Here is a 22,135-nt window from a genome sequence, read left to right as displayed (position 1 = left end):
CGGGGACATTTGCGAGAAATCAGCGGGAAGAACTCCGGGATTCCCCCTCCCCCCCCGTTCGGGATCGCTTCGATCCCGGCCGAAACCTTCGCACCAACGGATGGTTGGCCTCGGTGCCGCTCGGTTCTTCTCGCCCCGCCGCCTCCAGGCCCCGCCCCGCCGCCCCGATCCACCCCCGCTTCTTCCGCACGGCGCGGCCTCACGGCGGAGGACCCAACGGAGAACGAAGGCACCGAGATCGCCCCGAACGCCTCCCCCCGGCCGCGGATCCCCGAAGAACGGCCGGGTCCGGCGGGAGCCACTCACCGGCGCCGCGGAGGCGGACGGAGGCGGAGGGCCGCGAGGCGACGGCGGCTGCGAAGGCCTCGCCCGCCGCCGCTTCCTCCCGAGGGCCGCGGACAAAATGGCGGCGGCCGGAAGTGCCCCGCGCTCCGCCCCGCCCCGCGCCCCGCACTCTGCGCACCGCCCCGCGCCGACGGCGCAGCCCAGAGGGCAGCCGTACGCCAACGGCGTAGCGATAGGCCGCGCCGTGCGCCCCCCGCGCCCGCTCACCCCGCTTCGGCGCTGCGCAAACGGCGCGGACGGGAGGTTACGCAGTTAGCGGAGCGCTCAAGGGGAGGGGCGGGAGGGACGGGCGCGGCACTGGAGCTCCGTTCGGCGCTCGGAGCTCCATTAGGCGCTCGGGGAGCCGCAGGTCCCGCCCCGAAGCCGCCTTCCCCCATAAACGGCGAGGTGCGCACTTTGCGTGGAGGCGTGAAGAATACGGCCTACGCAGGCGGCGCGTGACCCTCGCTACGCCGTTGGCGCAGCGCGCCCCGCGCCTCGCGCCCCTCGCTACGCCGTTGGCGCAGCGCGCCCCGACCTCCGTCCGCACTTTGCGTAGCGCTCCCTGACGCAGCGGCCGCGTTACGCAATGCGGGCTACGCCAGCGGGGCGACGTAAGCGCGGATGTGAATAGCGTAACCCCCCCCCCGCCTCTACGCCCAACCCTAGGCCGCCGCCGCCGCGCCCCTCGCGTTAGGCCTGAGCTCACCTCAAGCGGCGGAGGCGCCGCTCCGGGCCCGGCCGAGCCGCCCTCCCGCCGCCGGGACCCGGGAGGCGTCGCGGAACGGTCGGGGAGGAGGGGGGCGGGGGGAGCGGCTCCGAGGGGCAGCGGTCCGGCAGCGGCGCCGCACTGACCTCACCGCGCTGCAGCGACGTCACGGCGCCGCCGCGCCACGCCCACACGGGGAGCGAGCCACGCCCACACGGCGGACGAGCCACGCCCACACGGTTTAAGCCACGCCCCTTCGCGTGACGTCACGGGGCGGGGAAAGGCGGGAGGGGCGAAGCGGGAAAGGGCGGGAAATGCGGTGCGGTGGAGGGAAAAGTGGGGCTCAGGGAACGGGGGGAGGAAACGCAAAGGGGGGGCGGGATGTGATAAATGGGGGGTGGGGTGCATGGGGAGGGAATGGGGTGCAGTGCATGGGGGAAATGAGATGCAATGCACTGGGAGTGAATGGGGTGCAGTGCATGGGAAAACGGGTGCAATTCATGGAGGGTGAACGGGGTTCAGTGCATGAGGAAAATTGGGTGCAATGCATGGGGAAAATGGGGTGCAATGCATGGGGAGCGAATGGGGTGCAACGCATGGGAAAAACTGGGGTGCAATGCACGGGGGTGAATGGAGTGCAGTGCGTGAGGAAACGGGTGCGATTCATGGGGAGGGCATGAGGTGCAATGCATGGAAATAGGGGTGTAGGGCATGGAGGGAGGAAGCAATCCTCCTGAGGGCGAAGGAGGGGCAGCAGCAGCTCAGGTCCTGCGGGAACGGGGGATTTTCAGAAGGAAAAACCGCCGCCAGCAGGCGGTGCCACAGAGGGGCCGCGCTGAGGCGGGAAGCTGACAAGGCGCCGCCATTACTGTGAGCTCTCGCGAGAGTTCCCGAGAAGACGCGGGCGGGAGCAGCACTAGTAGCCGCCATTTCCTTCAATGACAGGAGGCGCCGTTCTCGCGAGAGCTCCCCGAGTGCGCAGCGACCACTTTCTCGCGAGAGTTCACGAAGAGTGAGGGTGGGGCGGCGCTCTCGCGAGATTTTTGGGGGGGAGGAGGCGCCATTTTCTCCGCTGTCAGGAGGAGGCGCTGAGGAGCGGGCGGGACTGAAGGCGGCAAAGAAAAACCGAGGGGTGCGACGAAAGGAGGCCGACAGAGAAGGGGGAGCGGAGGAAGGACGGGACAGAACCGCGGTCTGGCGGCCATTACACTGATTCAGCGCCTCCAGGCGCTGAGAGGAGAATAAAGCAGCGCTGTGCGGAGCAGCAGCCGCGGGTTCATCACAGGCGACATTAAAATCTCTGTCAGCCTTGAGGAAGAGCCCCAGCCTTAATGCAGGAGACATGGGGGGGGGGGGGGGTGTTCGCCTCAAAGAAGCAGAAATAAAGCGCTTTTCCTGCTGGGAACCCGCAGCCAATGCTGTTGTTGTGGGATCTCTGCTTCCCCCAGCCAACGCAGACACGGATCTTCAGAGATCTCCATACATCTGCATAGAACAGATCCCTGCACGGCCACCATCGCTTTCTGCTGCCCATTCTCTCCTCCTTGTCGGCGTCCAGCAGGAGATCACGGAGCTCTGGAGGCCAGGCTGTACCCAGGACATCATCTGAAACTTCTCCCACCTGAATCGTACGATTCTATGAGGATTGGAAGGGATCAGACCTCTGGTGCTGTCCATCATCTCTCCCACAAACCAGCCATCCTCGTCCGTGTCTCCAAAGATAGAAATGCTTTCTTCAGCCCAGCCCAGCAGCCCAGCTCGTTATCTGAGTTCTTGTTAGAGCCTCAAAAGGATTGTTGCTATGACAAGATAAGAACCTTGGAACTATTGGTGATATTCGTCCTGAAGAATGCAGGTTGCTGATCACCATCTCTCACACAGGGTGTAAAGGAGGGGTTCTCAGGCAACGTGAGCACCGCAAACCTTTTGGGAAGTGTCCCTGTGGTGCTTCACACTGATGGACACCTGAAGTCCACCCTGCAAGCTGCAGCTCCTGGCTCTTCAGCTCTGGCTTCTCCGCCCTTTTGAAAGGAAGAGGTGCATTTACACCTCAGTTTCTTTTAACCAGCTCTTATATCCGTGCTGCAGGATACCTGGAGGGTGTTCACCTTAATGGAACAAAAACAGAGTCCTTCCTCGCAGGCCCCTGCAGACCTTGTGCACCAAAACTGCATATAAGGTGTAGAGTGGGGGTTCTCAGGCCACATCAACACCACAAACCTTTTGGGAAGCATCGCCGTGGTGGGACACCAGGAAGAGAGGGAGCTCTCATGAAGAATCTTCCTGAGCAGAAAGAAGTTAATGCCTGAGCTGCAGTGCAGGATGAAAATATGATCTAGGTGAGTGGGAACAATTTATAATTGTGATGAGGTCAGTGCTGTGGTCACATCTTCATCCTTTCTTTTTTTTTTTTTTTTTTTCCAAGCTTTCATTTCAAGACCAAGTGAACAACATCAAGCCTGGAATTATGGCGGTTACAGCAGCTTGTGAAGAACTGAAGGAGACTGAAGTAAGCTTCGAGAGGGCTGTTCCTTGGAAACGATGTGATTGCTGGCAGCAGAAATGAACGGCCTCGTGGTTTTAACATCACGGTTCTTTGCAAGGTTACAGACGTGAAATCAACAGATCAGAAGAGAACCTCACTGCGTCTGTGAGGAGAATTCCAGAGACATCTTCACCTTCACAGATGATCTGCAGCACGTTGAGGGCGCAGGTAAAGCTTCAGACAAAGCTCTGAAGAGCAATTAACGAGCAAACAGAGAATGACAGTTTCCCTAAACCAGAAGATGAGCGTGGTAAGTTTGTAGAGATGAGAGTCTCTGCTGAGAGCGCATGTGAACAATATGAGAAAAGGTCCAAAATGTACAACAGCACCGTGAAATTGCATGGGAGTCACGTTTGGTGCCACAGAGTGCACTGGGAGGCCCTGTGGGGAGCCCTGGGAAGGCACGAGAGCTCTGGGAGGAGGACTGTAGGACGGTGCCAGCTGCTCTCTGCCTCTGAATAATCCTGGCAGGTTCTTCACTGGGGAGTGCTGCTGCTTTCCTGCTGTTCCTGTTGTTGGGAATCGTGTGGTTTCAATCCATTCCCTATCACTGCTGGGAAAGCGACAGCAGAAAAAGCATCAAACAACAGCAAAGGAAGCACCGGGACTGAAAAGGTGGAAGCAAAACCTGTGCCAATGCAGATGTAAATGAAACAGGACACGGAGGAGATGTGACCCAGTGCTTCACAGTGGAGATAAATAAATCACTGGAGACGGATCCAATAAACCACATGGGAAAATAAGGGAGAGCTGGGAGCATCTGGGTGTCCCTGTGCCACCCCCACCTCCCTGTACCACCCGAGGCTCTGCTCCTCGCTGTGCTTTATGGAAGGGTGCAACCAAGTGGAAGAGCAAACGCCCTCAGAGCTGAGATCCGTACGTTTAATACCGTGCACTCCTCAAAACATCACAGCCACCGTTCACAAAACATGAGACCACCACCTCACATTGCTCCCACTTTGCAGCCCGGCACCGAACCAAAGGAACGACCTCATCTGTGCTCCACAAAAACACAACACCGTTCCTCAACGCGCTGCTGCTCCGCGTGGACTCAAACCACAGCACCACGTGGAGGCTCCGGGCGGGCGCTGCTGTGACCGATCCCCAATAAATCGGCCGAGGGTTTGGTCCTACAGGATGGAATGCTTCTCAAAGGGCACCGTCAGCTCTTTGGCTGCTGCTTCATCCAGGAACCACAGCAGCTGCCCCGTGTGCGGCCGGACGCGGGCGGCGGGGAGGAGGTTTTCCTCACTGCCTTCCAAAATGCGCTGTTGGATGAAACAGAGGAGTTGTCACAAAGAGAACCGCGAAGCTCCATCCCAAAACAACTCCATTTCACCGCAGAGGGGTTACAACGAAAGAGAACTGCAAAGCTCCACCCCAACCCCATCCCAAAACAACTCCATTTCACCGCAGAGGGGTTACAACGAAAGAGAACCGCAAAGCTCCACCCCAACCCCATCCCAAAACAACTCAATTTCACCGCAGAGGGGTTACAACGAAAGAGAACCGCAAAGCTCCACCCCAACCCCATCCCAAAACAACTCCATTTCACCACAGAGGGGTTACAGCGAAAGAGAACCGCAAAGCTCCACCCCAACCCCATCCCAAAACAACTCCATTTCACCGCAGAGGGGTTACAACGAAAGAGAACTGCAAAGCTCCACCCCAACCCCATCCCAAAACAACTCCATTTCACCACAGAGGGGTTACAGCGAAAGAGAACCGCAAAGCTCCACCCCAACCCCATCCCAAAACACTTCCGTGTCACCAGAACACAATCAGATCCCTCCGTGGGGCTGCAAAGCTGTCCCTACAGAGTCCCCGACCTTTAGGACGGCGGCTTTGCCCTCCCCCGTGGCAACGAAGACCACCGTGCGTGCAGCATTCAGCACTGGGAGGGTCAACGTGATGCGTTCCGGCGGCGGCTTCGGGGAATCGGTGATAGCAACCACGATTTTCTCTTTCTCCTATCAAAAAGAATTAAAACAAACGTATTAAAAACTAAATTGGAAGAAAGTAAAGGGATAGGAGGAGCTGCCTAACCCTTCCTTCCCCCACCCCCCCTCCAAACACACTCACCTGCAGCAGGGGGTGGTTGGGGAACAGGGAGCAGGTGTGGCCGTCCGGCCCCACGCCCAGGAGCAGCAGATCAAAGACGGGCACAGCATCGCCGTGGAAGGCCTGGGGGGAACAGGGGGGGGTTGTGGGGGGAGCTTCCCAAATCCTGGGGGAAGAGTCCCTCAAATCCTGGGGGGGAGGAGTGGGGTCCATCAAATCGTGGGAGGAAAGGGGGAGGGGAGAGTCCTCTAAATCCTGGGGTGGGGAGGATGGGGGAGTCCCCCAAAGAAATTCTGGAGGATGGAAGGATCCCCCAAATCCGGGGGGGGATGGAGGTGTCCCCCAAAATAAATCCTGGGGGGTGGAAGGGGGGGAAGGAGTCTCCCAAATCCTGGGGGGTTGTGGTGAGGGGAGTCCCGCAAATCTTGGAGGAAAGGGAAGGGAGAGATTCTCCCAAATCCTAGGGAGGGATGTCCTTGTGTTGGGGACCCCCAGCTCCTGGCATAAGGAAAGGTATGGGGGGTGGGGGGAGGGGGATACTAGTTCCTCTTTTTTTCTCCCTTTCTCTGGGGGGGGGGGTGAGGGGGGGGGGGGGTCAGCTTCTTAAGTGGGGAAAGGGCAGGAGTCCCAGCACCGTGCATGGGGAAGGTAGAAAAGGGGAATCTCAACTTGTTAGGTGGGGAAAGACTGGGGGAAGGGGGGCAACAGATCTTCGTATGAGGAAGGAAGAAGGGGGGGGAAGGGGGATTCCAGCTCCTCGTATAGGGAAGGAAGAAAGGAAGAAGGGGGGGCCGCTCCTCATATAGGACAGGGGGATCCCAGCTCCTCACACGGGGAAGGAAGAAGGGGGGGTCCCGCCTCCTCGTGAACCCCCCCATCACCTTCCCTCCCCCCCTTCACCTCCACCCCTCCTCCCCCGACCTCATCTCCCCCCTTTCCCCTCCCTCTCCTTTCCTCCCCCCTCTTCCCCACTCTTTTCACCTCCCCTCCCCCCTCTTCGCCCTCCTTCACCTCCCCTCCCCCCTCTCCCCCCCCATCCACCTCCTCTCCCTCCCCCGGTACCTCTCGCAGCCTCTCGGCGTAATCCGCGGCCGTAGCGTTCGGAGAGAGCCCGGGAGCGACAGCGAGGACCGTCGGGGCTGGCGCCGGGAGCCGCGGCAGCAGCTGAGCCCGGTACGCCCCGAAGGTGCTCTCCGGGTGCTCGGGAGGCACCAGGCGCTCGTCGCAGAAGGCCAAGAGCCACGGGCCCGCCCCGTTGGCGGCTCCGGTGGTGGCGGCTGAGGGCAGCTCCCGGGCCAGGAGCCCCACCAGGCTGCCCCCGGACAGCCCCAGAGAGAAGCGGCCGCCGCTCCCGGCCGCCCGCTGCACAACGAGCTGCGCCAGGGCCGAGCCCAGCTCCTGCGGCGACGGGAACACCGAGATGCGGCCCGGCATGGCGGCGGCCGGAAGTGGGAAGCGGCGGAGGCCGGAAGTGGGGAACGGCGGTCGGATGTGGCGTCACAGCGGGAGGCGGAAGTGGGGGGGGGAGCGCGCCGAAGGCGGCTTCGCAAAGAAAGGCGGAAGTGGGGAGCGCTGCGCGTCGCCTAGCAACCTGCGGCCTAGTCGAGGACTGAGGCCTCGGCCTCGCGTGAGGGCTTCAGCCCCGCGCCCGCAGCCTCAGCCCGGCTCACCTTCGGCGAGAAGCAGTGGAAGGAGACGCTGCACGCAGCCGTCCCTCGGTGTTAACTCTCGCCTGGCTCCCGTGCCCCCCCAAGTAATGAAAACACGCCACAGCTTGCTCAGCAGCACTCATTAACATTTCCTCAGGCTTCGCTCACAGCACGGCTGCTCTCCATCCACCTCCCTGCACCCCAAAGCCTGCTCCGAGCTCAGAGGCCTCAACCCCTCATGTCCGTAACTCCCAGCCCTAAGGGCTTGGCACGTGTGAGATTTCCAGGCGTCGTTAAGGTAAAACATGACCTAACGCAATTAAAGACTGCTCTGTTAAAAGCCTAACTCGTTAAGTACAGTCCACAGACGGAGCACAAACAAACCCGTGTGGGGCACGTCCATAAATATCACCACAAAACCTCTCCCACTGACAGCACAGCAGTGGGGAGCAGTCACAAAAAATCCTCTCTGTCAGTGTGGCAGCGGGTTAATGGGTCAGCGCTCGCTGGGTTAATGTGCTTTAGGTGAGGGCAACACCCCAAGAGAGGTTTCCCTGCTGGTGCTTTCGCTGTCGGAGGGTCTCACGTTGCGTATCAGCTTCCCACAAGCCTCATCTTTTCAGTTAATCGTTGTTTTCCTCACAAGGTTCGATCCAGGTAAGATCATAAGGCGACTTTCCCCGAGCAAATCCTGGCGTAAAGGCATTCATCCAACGGAACGTATTTCCCCAGCTTTACATCCAGGAAATACAGCCGGTCCGATGTCTGGTGGGGGTCAAAGCCTTCCCTCTGCAGGCGGGTCTTCTGGATCTTAAAAGTGCCTTCAGAGAAGGGAGAAAGGAGAAAATATTTTGAAGGAAACGCTTCGTACCCAAAACGCCGTGAGAGAGAAACGTCGCATTTCATTTTCAGTCAGAGTTTTGCTTAAGAATTTGCAAATATTCTGTTTGCCACCGTGTTGCTATGTGAAGGTCGTGCAGTTTTTACTTCTCCAAAGACACAGAGTGGCTCTCTGGGTTCCCAGGAAATGGTAAAAGCTCTGCGGATTCCCAGAAAACTGGAAGGACTCCGCGGATTCCCAGAAAAGGGGAAGAGCTCTCTGGAATCCTAGGAAATTTAAAGCACCAAAGAAAGCAGCCGAAGCATCTCCTGTTGCCGTGGCTGCGGGTTGTGTTACAAGCAAAATTAAGGGCATGTAGACACGGTGTAACCAGAACAAGACCACGCAACAGCCCACGAAAGGCAGCAGATGGTGCAGCACAGAGTGAGGGGGGCTCAGAGCCTCTTCCCCTGTTTTCTCAGCAGCACTCTGCACGCAGAGCTCCTCCGTAGCCACACGGATAGCATTTCAGAGAGCTTTCTTCCCGCTGTGCTTCAGTTTTAAAGCCTGTAACGAGCTTGTTGCTGGCTTAAGACTGAGCTCTAGCTTTTATTAATGGTATTTGTTGACTGCAAGAGAGGATTTTCTTACGCAACCTCTGGCAGAAGATGGATGGCAGCCAACCAAGCGGCTCCAGTTACAGCGCATTGCCTAAGGGCTGCTTTCTCAGCTCACTGCCAACTAAAAGTTCCCCCTTCGAGCTAAAAGTTGGCTGAGAGCAGCAGATGAGGATTGCCCCTACCTGTGGTGTCAACCTGGGGTGAAAGACGGAGGAAGATGGGCCGGGCGTAGGAAGGCAGAACTTTCTGGAGCTCCTGGTACAGAATGTTGGGGTTCACTTTCGTTTTAGGATCTGCGATTGCTGCCATCCCAGCTTTTCCTTCCACCCCTGAAATAAAAGAGGTGGAGATGCAAAAAGGTAGCATGAGTTAAGCATGAAATATTTAAGAGATTCAAGCGTAGATATGGGCTGGAGAGTTTGGCAGAGAGGAACCTGATGAGGCTTAACACGAGCAAGTGTAGAGTTCTACACCTGGGGAGGAAAAACAGCATGCATCAGTCCGGGTTGGGGCTGAGCAGTGGAAAGGAGCTCTGCAGAGAAGGACCCGGGGGTCCTGGTGGCCAATGGTTGACCATGAGCCAGCAGTGTGCCCTGAAGGCCAAGAAGGCCAGTGGTGGCCAACGGGTTGACCAGTGGTTGACTGGTAGTTGACCACGAGCCAGCAGGGTGTCCTGGTGGCCAAGAAGGCCAACAGAAGCCTGGGATGCACTGCCCAAAGCGTGGCCAGCTGAGTGAGGGAGGTGCTGCTCCCTCTGCTCTGCACTGGGGAGGCCCCATCTGGAGCACTGGACCCAGTGCTGGGCTCCCCAGTTCAGGGCTGATGGGGAACTGAGCCCAGCGGAGGCTGCAGAGATGCTGGGGGCTGGAGGATTTCCCTTATGCCCACATCTCAGGTGATTCCTACTGCTCAGAACGAATGCAACACCATCAAACTCCCCTTCTGGCCTCTATTCCATCCTCTCCCTTTTAGGTGCCTGGTTTCAGTAGAGGTGACCAAGTTCTACCCATCCCACAGAGCGACGCACATTTGGTAGGTTTACTTATTTCCATTCTCCCTAAATGGAGAATTCTGACTTGAGATGTTACCTGGCACTTCCACTCCGTACACCGCGACGTCTGTCTGGTTGAGGATGTGACTCAACATCCCTTCCACTTCTGTAGTAGAGACGTTTTCTCCTCGCCATCGGAAAGTGTCTCCGCTGCGATCTCTGAAGTACATGTATCCGAGCTCATCCATCACCAACACATCTCCTGGAGGGAGAGAAGACACCGAATCACCTTGGGTCTCAGCTCAGCTGTACATCACCCTGTGTTGTTCCCCCTGCATGCTGCATTGTCTTCTTCCCATGGAACTGCAGAACCAGCTGAGTGATTTTCCACCACCATTATGGGAGAGAACAAAGCTGCAGCTGCAGAAAAAGGGCAGAGGAAAACTTCCCCTTCCTTGAAACGTAAACACTGCTGCCAGAGCAGCTCAACAGCTGACAACTTCCAAACACGAACACATCTGCTCCTCTCAAAAGAAGATATCGGGTTTAGGTGTCACCGAACCAACTTGATCTGATGGGTGGCAACCAGCCCACAGCAGGGGTTGGAACTGGATGGGCTTCAAGGTCTCTTCCAACCCAACCCATGTGATTCCATGGTTCTGTGATCTTTAAGGTCCCTTCCAACCCAACCCATGTGATTCCACGGTTCTGCGATCTTTAAGGTCCCTTCCAACCCAACCCATGTGATTCCATGGTTCTGTGATCTTCAAGGTCCCCTCCAACCCAACCCATGTGATTCCGTGGTTCTGTGATCTTTAAGGTCCCTTCCAACCCAACCCATGTGATTCCATGGTTCTGTGATCTTCAAGGTCCCCTCCAACCCAACCCATGTGATTCCATGGTTCTGTGATCTTTAAGGTCCCTTCCAACCCAACCCATGTGATTCCGTGGTTCTGTGATCTTTAAGGTCCCTTCCAACCCAACCCATGTGATTCCGTGGTTCTGTGATCTTTAAGGTCCTTTCCAACCCAATCCTTCAACAATTCTATAATCTTTAAGGTCCTTTCCAACCCAATCCTTCCATGGTTCCATGATCAGTGCTGAGGAACTGCAGTACTGGTGAGCCCAGTACCTGACAGGTAGGCCTGGTCCCCCTTCTGGAGCACATTGTAAGCAATCTTCTTGTGGGTGGCACTCTCATTGACGTAGCCGTCGAAGCGACGCAGGGGATCCTGTTGATTTATCTGACCTACGAGTAATCCTGGCTCTCCTGCAGGAAAAAGGACCAAACAGCACAAGATGACACCGAGTTACGACGTATTCCATCACATCATCGCTTGTCCCAAAGTTCTTCATTAAAATAACTGATCCATCATCAGAGATCTTGAAGGAAACACCCATATACGACACCACGACCCCCTTAAACCTATCAGAGCTCATGAAGTATTTGTTCTTAGAACAAAGAACTGCAGTAAATTACTTCAAGTCAACGCTCACCTGGGCGACACGGGACACACAGCCCCCTGGAATCACGGATCAGCTCCATCGTGTCCTCATTCACCTTCACCAAACGAATGGGATAAACGTTGGGCAAGATCCGACTGTTGAAGCCGCAGGCACCGACCTTCCAAAAGACAGAAAAAAAAAAACAACACCAAAAGGCTGAAGAAAATGGCCTGGGTTTTGTATGCTGGGAATTCTCTGCTCTTTATTCCCTCTCCATTTGAGAGGGAAATTTGCCCTGAGTTTTTCCACTTTATTTTTTTTTTTTTTGTGCACGCTGCTCTTATTTACCAATTTAGCTCTTTATCATCTCTAGAATGCAATGTGCGGAGAACCAGGGAAGCAAGCAGTGCTTTTTCCCTTCCACTCATTCCTCTCCACCTTTTCTCTTCCCTCACCTTCCCATCCAAGTTGGCAATGCTGCAGTTGCACTCCGTGGCTCCGTAGAACTCTCCGATCTGCTTGATGCGGAAGCGCTTGGTGAAGTCCTCCCAGATGGTGGGTCTCAACCCATTGCCCACCGCCAGCCGCACGCAGTGCTGCGTCTCCGACTCTCGGACCGGCTGGTTCAGAAGGTACCTGCAGATTTCCCCGATATACTGAATAATCTGAAGCAGCAAACACAAAGACATCGCTCAGGATGGGTTCTGGGTGCGCTCCAGGAAGGTTGGGGGAACAAGCGGTTCGGCTGTAAGCAAAAAGCTTGATGTCACAAAGTGAATGCTGAGTGAGGATCCGATTGCCACCTATAAATATTCCTTATGGGAGAAGGGTCAGATAAACCCCAGGAAGGAGAAAGAGCTGCTTAAATTAGTAGGTGATGTTGGCACCGACACAAGCGAGTATTCAGCGACGACGAGCTGCCAAGAGAACTCAAGTTCTCAAAGACCTTTCCCCCAATTACAACAGATGTTTGTGTTTGAAAATTCAGTCTTGATGGCTTTACAGAGCGAGCAGGTGAGGATGGGTGAAAGACATCCCGAAGTCTCCATCCCACATCCCTACAATGGCACTGGCAATTCAATCACGCCGCAGCACATCTTACAGAGAAATGATGGAGGTTAGTTTGGATGCTGCTGTTTTTTCCTGAGGCTGAAGTTACCCAAGCGCTGGATTTAAAAGCTGTTGTTTTTGTACTCCATTCCAACATATCCTGAATTTCTACCACTGCCTTCACTGGGGACAGAAACTCTCCCTTTATCGGAGCCTTATTATTTTCTATGAGGCACCAAGAATATTGGGATGGGGAATATTTCTACAAAACCCACTGAAAGATTCAGTAAAGGGAATAAAACATTGTTTGGAGATACATGAGGATTTCAATTGTCCAAACTATAAGTCAGAGGGCAGCGCTTGGGATCTCTCTTCAAAATCCCACCTGTTGAGGTCACAATTCTGCTCGTTATGCCAACCAGTATCAAACCACACTGATTCCTTCCATGGCTCTGGGACAAGGGGACCACGTGGAGATGGGCAGCGAAGCAGTGAGCCAGCAGAGCCCTCACCGTGCATCTGTACTTGGCACAGTCATCCCAGAAGCGACTGGCGGAGAACTTCTTCCTGATGACCACGGTGAGGCCGTGGATGAGGCATTGGCCGACCCCCATGATGTTACCTGGAAAACAAAGAGCCCGAGGTTGGCTTGGGGTCACCCGTGGGGACACGTGGAGGATCCCAACGTGGATTTGGGGCAGGGGATGCTCGCCTGCGGAGTGGTAGAGCGGAAGGCAGTTGTAGAGGATGTCCTTTGGGTGCATCCTGTAGGCATAGTACCCAAAGGCAGCGATGCGGTAATACCTGCAAGAGCACAGCCCAGGATGAGGATGTGGGGTGAACCGAGCTTCAGCTTTCACGACGTGAAAAGCATCGAAAGAAGAAATTGTCTCCTTGGGTCCTCACCTGCTGTGCACCACAATGGCAGCTTTGGGCATTCCCGTTGTACCTGAAGTGTAGATGTAAAAGAGCCGATCTGGAAGAGCAGAAAACAGGCATCAGGCCAACTGACCTCAGCTCTCCGAGAAAACCCTTCATAAAAAGGTGTTTTTAGGCTTTGTTCCTATCAGAGCACTTGGGGACGGGCTTTGACCGCAGCTCAAAGTCTGACACGGGCGTTGAAGTGTACCCTAGGAGAAGGTCTGGATGTTGTCCATAGAGGTAAATAAATAAATGCATACAAGGAGTTTGCAGAGCTCTGAGGATGAGACCCACACACCTCTACACTGATGGCCCCGGAATTTGATGAGCTCTCCCTAATTCTGAAGCAATCTACAGGAAAAGCTGAGGGTAGGGCAGGATACCCAGGGCCCTGCAATGAAAACTCTAAAGGAGTTTCTGCAGCACTGTTCCACCCACGGGAAACAAATTCCCGAATGAGAATCTCACTCCTGATTGATCTCAGATGTGCATGGAAACCTCAGCTATGGAAAATATTAATCCAGAATGCCTTCAAACCTGGGTCTTATATTTTTTTCCTTGCAAATCTCAGCTACTGAGAAACTTAATCCAGAATACCCTGGAACCACAATCTTACATTTTGTTCTTTTTCCCCACATATATACATTTTTTTCTATCTGTGACCTCAAATGGGGTAGATTTAACCCCTCTTTTGCTGTCTCCCAGCCCAGCTCTGGGTGGTGTGGTTTAGTGGGCATGGTGTGATAGGTGGATGGTTGGACTCAATGATCTTTGAGGTCTCTTCCCACTTCGATGATTCTACGGTCCTATGATTCTTACGGACATCGCACTAAGAAATAAGGACTGCTGATAAACACAACCATCCAAGCCTTTGGCTGGAATCTGAGTTGGTGGTGACTTCGATGAAGTGCTCAGAAGAGGATCCAGGTGCCTGGTCTCTGCAGGAACAACTTCTGGGTTGTAGTCACCGGAGCAGAACTTGGCCATGTTCTTCCCCAGCATCCCATTCACTTCGGTTATTGCTGCAACACAAAGCAAGAAATGTAACACGGTAGGCAGTGGCAAAAGTCACCTGTATAATGTCCTGTTGTGCCCCAAAACGTCGCTGCAAGGAGAGGACCCGAAGATCCAGGTCCAGATACCAACCCATTCTATTGTTCCACAGTTCTGTGCTCTTCAAGGACCCTTCCCTTCCAACCCAACCATTCTACAGTTCTATGATATTTAAAAAACCCTCCAACCCATTCTATGGCTCTAAGATCTTCAAGGCCTCTTCCAACCCAACCATTCTACAGTTCTATGATATTTAAGGACCCTTCCATGTCTCTATGATCTTCAAGGACCCTTCCAACCCAACAATTCTACAGTTCTATGATATTTAAGGACCCCTCCAACCCATTCCATGACTCTGTGATCATCAAGGACCCTTCCAACCCAACCATTCCATGGTTCTATGATATTTAAGGACCCTCCCAACCCATCCTATGACTCTATGATCTTCAAGGACCCTTCCAACCCAACCATTCTACAGTTCTATGATATTTAAGGACCCTTCCATGTCTCTATGATCTTCAAGGACCCTTCCACCCCAACCATTCCATGGTTCTATGATATGAAGGTCCCTTCCCTCCCAACCCACTCCATGATTCTATGATCACCCAGGTGACCCACCCGAGGACAGCTCTCCTCCAAAAATCACCGCTTTGGCTCCTGACGTCGTTATGCAATAAACCAGAGAATCCAAGCGCAGATTGAAATTAATGAGGGCCGCTTCGATGCCGACTTTGGCCATCCCCAACCAGAGGCCGACGAACTCGGGGCGGCTCTCCATGAAGATGGCAATGACGTCCCCGAGGCGGAAGCCTTGCTGGTAGAAGAAGTTGGCCACGGCGTTGGAATATTCGTCCAGCCACTGGAAGGTCCACTTCTCACCCGTGGCCTCGTAAATCAGGGCCACTTTGTCGGGGTGCCGGCGGACGACGTCCTGGAACATCTTGGGAATGGTGTTGTTGTTTTTTTGGTGCCATCGTAACTTGTACTTGACTCGTAACAGCACCGAGAGGCCACTGAAGCAAAGAAAGAGAAGAAATAAGAAATCCAGTAGGATTTACAGCATTCTCCAGAAGGAATTGCAACACTCTCTGGAAGGAAATACGATGTTGGTACCAACATCAATGATTCTCTCCGTTGGGACACCCTTGATGTTATCTGGAAGGCCACCAAGTTTCGTGGATGGCTCTTGGACTACTTTACAATCTTTGGTTTATATTGAAATTAATTCAATTTGTTGTTGTTTTTTTTTTAAATATTGATGCTTCTGAGTCACATATAGCACTGATTTCCATATGGGAACATGGACACGGTGTGTGTACCCCTTATGGGAGTCCCATGGGAATCCAACCCCTTGGACACCTCAACCAAGCTAACACTGAACTTTAGATCACTGCTGCTCTATGGAAAACGATGGCTTTTAACATTACGGTAAAAAAAGTCACAAAAACACCAACGATTCTGGCGCTTTCCATGCCTCAAACCAGGGGTAATCCATAAATCTGAATATTGGTATCAACTCAAGTGATGCTAAGCCACAGCTTTGTGTTTTTTTTAAGGATATGAGTGGGGAAAGAAAGCTTTGCAATGATTGCTTTCATCTAGAAAGGAAATGTGATCTTACATGGGCAGCACCTCTCTTGCCAGGATGTTTTTCAGCATTTTTGTGTTATTTATACAGTTTTACGCCTTAGGATCTGTCATTATTTAAGTGACAAAGCCAACATCACCACTCACAAAGCGAAGCAAGGAAGGAAACAAAGCCAATAATGATTCCCCTTTTGGCCCTGGGGTGGTCGGAGGGGATGAAGAAAAGACAGATTTCAATGATCATGTAACGAATGATGGAAAATATATCAGAATATATCCTGAGATACTGCACCACAGATTCCATTCCCTTCTGGAGATGGGACAGACGGAGGCAGCGCGGCGCGGTTCTCTTCCGCCAACATCAAAGAGGGAATTACTGCGCCATGAGACTTTGGAAGGATCCCCAGAAACTCCAAACGTCGTTTAATATCAGCCCTTAAAGAAACCCCCGCAGCTCCGAGTGTCAATGAGCACAGAGGGGAGGGGGAAGGGATCCCACAAACGGAGCTGTTGGCCACGGTTGGGTTGCGTGGTGACCTTCTGCGGAGCGGTGCCAAGCGCAGAACAGAGGACCCTTTTGTCTCATGAGCCACACTTTCCAGATACTTAAAGGGTTTTATTCCGCCCGGTTTATTTTCTGCCATTCTTCCCAGCTCGCCGGGCAATCGGGAGGAAACAGCTCTTCAAAGCTCAGTGACAGCCACGGCAAAGCCAGGCAGCGCTGGCCAGGGCAACGGCCTTAAATCCTTACAAATTCAAAGCATCCCCCCCCCCCCCAAAAATGGGCTAAAAACTGCGGAAATCAGTGAGACACCCTCGACAGCTCCCAGGAATAACAGTGATCCTTCCTCATGCTGCTCCCATCCCCGAATTTCACTCCTCGAAGGCAGAGAGGAGAGCAAGAAACAGCCTCACATCACTGGGGCTGAGCGGCTGAGCTGGACTGGCACCAGTGCTGGCACTGGGGTGGAACTGGAAGTGTGGGGATGGCAGTGGGGTGGGTGTGGGATGTAGGGAACCACATCCTGGGGACCAAGCACTGGGAATTAGGCGGCAGTTACTGGGTGTAGGGAACGGGGCACTGGGTGCCACGCACTGGGCACTTGGGCACCAGGTTGTGGGCACTGGGAAAAGGGCACTGGGAACCAGGTTTATGGGCACTGGGTGTTGGGCACTGGGTACTGGGCATCTGGTTCTGGGCACTGGGAACATGGCATTGGGCACTAGGTTCTGGATACTGGGCACTGGGCACCAGATTCTGGGCACTGGGCGCTGGGTAACAGGCACTGGGTGTAGGGTACTGGGCACACTGGGCACCTGGTTCTGGGCACAGGGCACTGGGTACTGGGAACAGGACACTGGGCACCAGGTTCTGGATACTGGGCACCAGGTCCTGGGCACTGGGCACTGGGTAACAGGCACTGGGTGTAGGGTACTGGGCACACTGGGCACCTGGTTCTGGGCACAGGGCACTGGGTACTGGGAACAGGACACTGGGCACCAGATTCTGGGCACTGGGCACATGGCACTGGGCACAGGGTACCAGGCACTGGGTGTAGGTTCCCAGACACCAGTCACTGGGTACTGGGTACCAGATCCTGGGCACAAAGCACTGGGTACTGGGAACAGGGCACTGGCTGTGGGGTACCGGGCACGATGCAAGCTGTACGGGCACAGAACCCCGAGCCGCGCATCACTTACAAGAGATCCCGCAGCGCCGTTTTGCAGATCACCCTCAGCAGCCTCCACCCTCCGCTTCCCAGGCCGATGCCCAACGCTGCCGCCAGGCTCCAAACCCACGGAACCCCGAAGAACCTCATCAGCCCCAACGATCCCAGCGCCGCGGTGCAAACCCCCACCGGCTGCATGCTGCGGATGGAAGGAGCGGTCACAAATCCACCGGGCCCTAAAAATCCACAACTCCGGCCCCGTTGTGACCCCTCCCGTCCTCCCAACCTCCCAACCCCCCCCTCGAGCTCCGCATTCCGCTCCTCCGTACCTCCGCACCGCTCCGCCGCCCGCAGCGGATCCGACCGCGGAGCTCCGTGCGGCGCTGCGGGGAAGCGTGGGCTGCCCTCCGGTGGGCGGGACAGTGCGGCGGCTCGCCATCTGATTGGTGAAGAGCTCTGAGGGCGGTCCCTGATTGGGCGAGGAGAAAGGGCGGAGCTGTCCGTGGTAGGGAGCGGAGCGGATCGGGAACGGAGCGGAGCGGAGGTTTCACTTCGCTGCCCCCGAGGAGGGGAAGGGGAAACCGGGCACAAAGCAGAGGGAAGAGGCGTTCGAGCCGTAATTTTAATATAAAACGGAGTTGTCCTTCATATTTTCTCCAGTTAATGCGGAGACGAACGGAGGATCAGTCCCGCTGTCCTCCTTGCAAGGAAACCGGGACAGCCGCACCGTGGAAAAGACTTTTTTTTGGCCTTAAATCTAATAGAAAACGAGCTGCTGTTCGTTCCTTTGTTTGTTTGCTTGCTTGTTCGCCCCATTAAAACTCAGTGCTGGGCGCCGTCCCGTTGCTGTGCCCCATCTTTCATCCCCCAACGTTGTGGGATCTGTGCCAGGACCCAACGCAGCGCCGTCCCCGCATTCATTGACCCCTGGGTTTAATCCGATTGCCGCTATGAATAGCAGCCGGGAGCGGCGGGGGGAGCGCAGGGGCTGTATGTCTCATCCCGCCCCGTTTGGACACTCACTGCTCTTCACATCCCTCATTGGGATCCGCCACCCCCGCCCCCATGGCCTCTCTGTTCACTGGGAAAGTGTTGATTGTCAACAACAGGGACCGGGACGAGATGGAGACGGAGAGGGAGCTGTGTTTGGCACTGGAGAACAGAGTGATGCTGCTGTATTTTGGGGCAGCTGAATGCCCGAGGTGCCGGAGCTTCGTGCCACGGCTGAAGGATTTCTTCGTGAGGTTGACAGATGAGTTCTACGTGGAACGGGCATCGCAGCTGTGTTTGGTGTACGTGTCCCGAGATGCCACCGCGCAGCAGGAGGAGGCCTTCCTGAAGTCCATGCCCAAGAGGTGGCTGTCGTTACCCTTCGGGGATGAGTTCAAGAGGTGGGTGGTGGGGTTGGGGGGGATTCTTTGAAGTGTGGAATGGTGGAGTGGTTGGGAGGGAAGGGACTGTAAGGATCATAGAGTTGTAGGTGGGGTTGGGTGGGAAGGGAACTTAAAGATCACAGAATCATGGAATGGTTTTGGTTGGAAGGGACCTTAAAGGTCACAGAATCATGGAATCACAGAGTGAGTTCGGTCGGAAGGGACCTTAAAAGATCGTAGACATGTACAATATCTTGGGTTGGGTTGAAAGGATTCTTAAAGATGATAGAAACAGAAAATGGATTGGTTGGAAGGGACTTCAAAGATTATAGATTTGTAGAAACATAGAACCATAGAGACACAGTAATTCTTAGGCCGGAAGGGTCCTTAAAGGTGATAGGATTACAGAGTCATAGAAAGATGGAGTCATGGAATGGTTGGGCTGAATGATACCTTAAAGATCGTAGAATCATAGAATGGCAGAATGGGTTGGGTTGGAAGGATCCTTAAAGGTCATAGAATAACAAAATTTTAGGGTGCCTTGGGCTGGAAGTGACCTTGAAGATCATAGAACCATAGAATGGCTTGGGTTGGAAGGGACCTTAAAAATCATCAAATAATGGAATCATAGGATTGTAGATTCACAGAATCCAAGATCTGTAGAATCACAGATTCACTGAATGTTGGGAGGAATCTTTAAAGAACCATAGAATGGTTTGGTCTGGGAGGGACCTTATGACCCCTCCAGACCCAGTCCTGTTGCCATAGGCTGATTGCCACACACTCAATTAGCAAATATGATTGCATTTACCATAACCTCATTAACGGCTGAGTGAGCTGCAGGTAATGCTGAGAATTACTTCCAGCCCCTCTTGGAGCACGCTGCCATTTCAGACTTTGTAATATAATGAATATTGAGGAACCCTGGGTGCGGTGGGATGGCTGCACCCAGCACCAGCGCGTCTTGAATTGAGATTTCTTCCCTCTGCAGGGAACTGGAGCAGCGCTTTGAGGTGTCTGAGGTGCCCAGGGTGGTGGTGCTGAAACCCAACGGGGACGTCATCGTCGGGAACGCCGTGGATGAGATCACCAGCATGGGTCCTGCCTGCTTCCAGAACTGGCGGGAGGCAGCTGAGCTGGTGGACAGGAATTTCCGACTGGCAGAGGATTTTGATGACTGTGCCAGGAGGAGCATCACTGACCCCCTCCGGCGCCTCAAGTACAAACTGTGCAAGGGGGAGGAATCCAGGAGTGAAGAGCAGAAAGAGGATGGTGATGGGTCCTCGTAGGGATGTCTGGGAAGTCCATTGGGTTGCTGTCCCAGAGTGGTCAACTGGGGGCATCCCTTGGGTTGTTGTCCCAACATGGTTGGTTGGGCAAGAGGGAGGAATCCAAGAGTGAAGAGCAGAAGGAGGATGGTGATGGGTCCTTGAAGGGGTTGGTTGGGACGTCCCTTGGGGTGTTGTCCCTATGTGATTGACTGGGGACAACACCAACACCAACATCTGTCTTTCTTCAAAAACTCTGCTAAAATTGTGTTTGTTTTCTGGAAGTCAGACCATTCTGAAACAAATTCATTCCGTCCCCTCGTGTGGCTCCTTGTGCCGCCCGCTGCTCATTTATGGGTTCTCCATTCCACCACAAGGGGAAGAGCCAAGAATTTAGAAACTCACAGGATGCAAAGGATCTGGGCAATGCTGGCAGGCAGACAGAGAGACCGTGCGAGGGCGGCTGGTTTGACTTGCTTTCTCACTTAAGCCTCTTTGCCCAGCAAGTTGGGCAGGTAGGCGAGGAATAATCCCATAAAACAAATGGCTGGGAGGGATCCAGCGTTACAAGCGTCTTTCTTTGGGTTCTGCGTTCTGTGTGGCACTGAGTGAAGAGATGCAAAGAAAACCTCAAAGTCCTTCCGGGTCACGTATCCGTGGAGGAGTGAAACTGTGCTGCATGCTGTGCTCTGGTGGTCACGAATGGGGCAATGCTGCATTTCCTCGGGGGCAACGTGCGACAGCTGGAGGTAAAAATAATGATTTTAATGACAAATAACAAACCTGGAGAAGTGGGAAGGAGGTGGAAGGCAGTGTTTTCACCTCAAAGTGAATACTGAGGCTATAAATTGGCACTCAGGTGCTGCTCGTCCCCATGTCAATAGAAAGACACCCAACACTGGAATTTATTGAAAGAAAAATAACATAAAAGGTGGACTTTTACCAGCCCTACCCATTGGGTTTTTAATCCGTTGGGTTTTTAACCCATTGGGTTTTTAACTCATTGAGTTTATAACCCACTGGGTTTTTAACTCACTGACGTTTTAAGCCACTGAGTTTTTAACCTATTGGGTTTTTAACCCATTGGGCTTTTGGCAGATTGGGTTTTTAACCCGATGGGTTTTTCTCTGTTCAGAACCAAAAATTGCTCTTTTCTTGGTTATTTTGTGGAAAAGAAAGAAAGAAAGAAAGAAAGAAAGAAAGAAAGAAGAAAAGAAAGAAAAAGAAAGAAAAAGAAGAAGAAAAGAAAGAAAGAAAGAAAGAAAGAAGAAAGAAAGAAAGAAAGAAGAAAGAAAGAAAGAAGAAGGAAGGAAGGAAGGAAGGAAGGAAGGAAGGAAGGAAGGAAGGAAGGAAGGAAGGAAGGAGAAGGAAGGAAGGAAGGAAGGAAGGAAGGAAAGGAAGGAGGAAGAAGGAAAGAAGGAAAGAAGGAAAGAAGGAAAGAAGAAGAAAGAAGGAAAGAAGGAAGAAAGAAAGAGAAAGAAAGAAAGAAAGAAAGAAAGAGAGAAAGAAAGAAAGAAAGAAAGAAAGAAAGAAAGAAAGAAAGAAAGAAAGAAAGAAAGAAAGAAAGAAAGAAATCAAACAACAGGTTATTGTGGGAAAGAAAAAAAACCAACACAACAAACCCAGTGAGAAAATGATAGCAAAACACAAAGTGGAGTGGGAAGCATCACTGTGCCAACGTTCTAATAAAGAGAAATGAGGTCTTTGATTCCTCTTCTTGATTTTCCATTTCTTTTTGTCCGAATAGAGGATGCCATAACACTCATAAATCAACTTTGGAGAAAAGCATGAAATGAGGTCGTCAATAAGTAAAGCAGTGCGATAGGTGGAAAGCCAAAAAAAGCAGAATTTGGGCAGGGGTCACTTTACAGATGTGATAAGAGGTGGCACTGAGCAATCCAATGTAAGTAGAATATATTGAATCGTTGTGGAGTCACAGGATGGGTTGGGTTGGAAGAGGCCTTAAAGATCGTGGGGCTGTGGAATGGGTTGGGTCTTCAAAGAACACAGAACCACAGAATGGGTTGAGTTGGGTCCTCAAAGAACAC

The 22,135-nt window shown here is 53.6% G+C and overlaps 4 protein-coding genes and 1 long non-coding RNA gene across 10 annotated transcripts in view; 2 read left to right on the top strand and 3 right to left on the bottom strand.

Annotated features, from left to right (window-relative positions):
• BRD4 (bromodomain containing 4) overlaps window positions 1–1,244 on the bottom strand; it is a 61,684-nt gene extending 60,440 nt beyond the window's left edge. For 4 of the 6 annotated variants that reach the window (XM_085214827.1, XM_085214832.1, XM_085214829.1 and 1 more), the window contains exon 1: window positions 1,034–1,244. The gene's annotated coding sequence lies outside the window, so the exon portion shown is untranslated. Of the gene's footprint in view, window positions 1–306; window positions 460–1,033 lie in introns of those variants that run through there. The other 2 variants (XM_085214828.1, XM_085214831.1) reach the window with 1 other exon arrangement.
• Window positions 1,245–1,422: 178 nt separating this feature from the next.
• Window positions 1,423–5,602, top strand: LOC146542057 (uncharacterized). The gene is made up of 2 exons (XR_014880737.1): window positions 1,423–3,372; window positions 3,459–5,602. It is a non-coding gene; the product is annotated as an uncharacterized LOC146542057 (long non-coding RNA).
• PGLS (6-phosphogluconolactonase) lies at window positions 4,440–7,127 on the bottom strand. Its single transcript, XM_085214837.1, has 4 exons — window positions 6,702–7,127; window positions 5,661–5,762; window positions 5,408–5,548; window positions 4,440–4,846 (listed from the first exon to the last, which is right to left on the bottom strand). Exons 1-4 carry the CDS (start codon window positions 7,071–7,073, stop codon window positions 4,709–4,711), a joined length of 753 nt encoding a protein of 250 aa, XP_085070963.1. The 5' UTR covers window positions 7,074–7,127; the 3' UTR covers window positions 4,440–4,708.
• Window positions 7,128–7,417: 290 nt separating this feature from the next.
• SLC27A1 (solute carrier family 27 member 1) lies at window positions 7,418–17,928 on the bottom strand. The gene is made up of 13 exons (XM_003213846.5): window positions 17,776–17,928; window positions 17,478–17,645; window positions 14,808–15,202; window positions 13,997–14,158; window positions 13,122–13,191; window positions 12,928–13,019; window positions 12,728–12,837; window positions 11,621–11,830; window positions 11,217–11,343; window positions 10,852–10,989; window positions 9,817–9,981; window positions 8,911–9,057; window positions 7,418–8,109 (listed from the first exon to the last, which is right to left on the bottom strand). The coding sequence occupies exons 1-13, from the start codon at window positions 17,883–17,885 to the stop codon at window positions 7,952–7,954; spliced, it is 2,052 nt and encodes a 683-aa protein (XP_003213894.4). The 5' UTR covers window positions 17,886–17,928; the 3' UTR covers window positions 7,418–7,951.
• Window positions 17,929–18,035: 107 nt separating this feature from the next.
• NXNL1 (nucleoredoxin like 1) lies at window positions 18,036–21,250 on the top strand. Its single transcript, XM_003213848.4, has 2 exons — window positions 18,036–18,837; window positions 19,811–21,250. Exons 1-2 carry the CDS (start codon window positions 18,512–18,514, stop codon window positions 20,106–20,108), a joined length of 624 nt encoding a protein of 207 aa, XP_003213896.1. The 5' UTR covers window positions 18,036–18,511; the 3' UTR covers window positions 20,109–21,250.
• The last annotated feature ends 885 nt before the right edge of the window (window positions 21,251–22,135 follow it).

Source organism: Meleagris gallopavo, chromosome 34, assembly GCF_905368555.1.
Source record: "Meleagris gallopavo chromosome 34, MGAL_WU_HG_1.1, whole genome shotgun sequence".
In the NCBI taxonomy this organism is placed as follows: domain Eukaryota; kingdom Metazoa; phylum Chordata; class Aves; order Galliformes; family Phasianidae; genus Meleagris; species Meleagris gallopavo.
The sequence above is the reverse complement of the archived record's forward strand: the minus strand, read 5'-3'. Positions and strand labels throughout refer to the sequence as shown.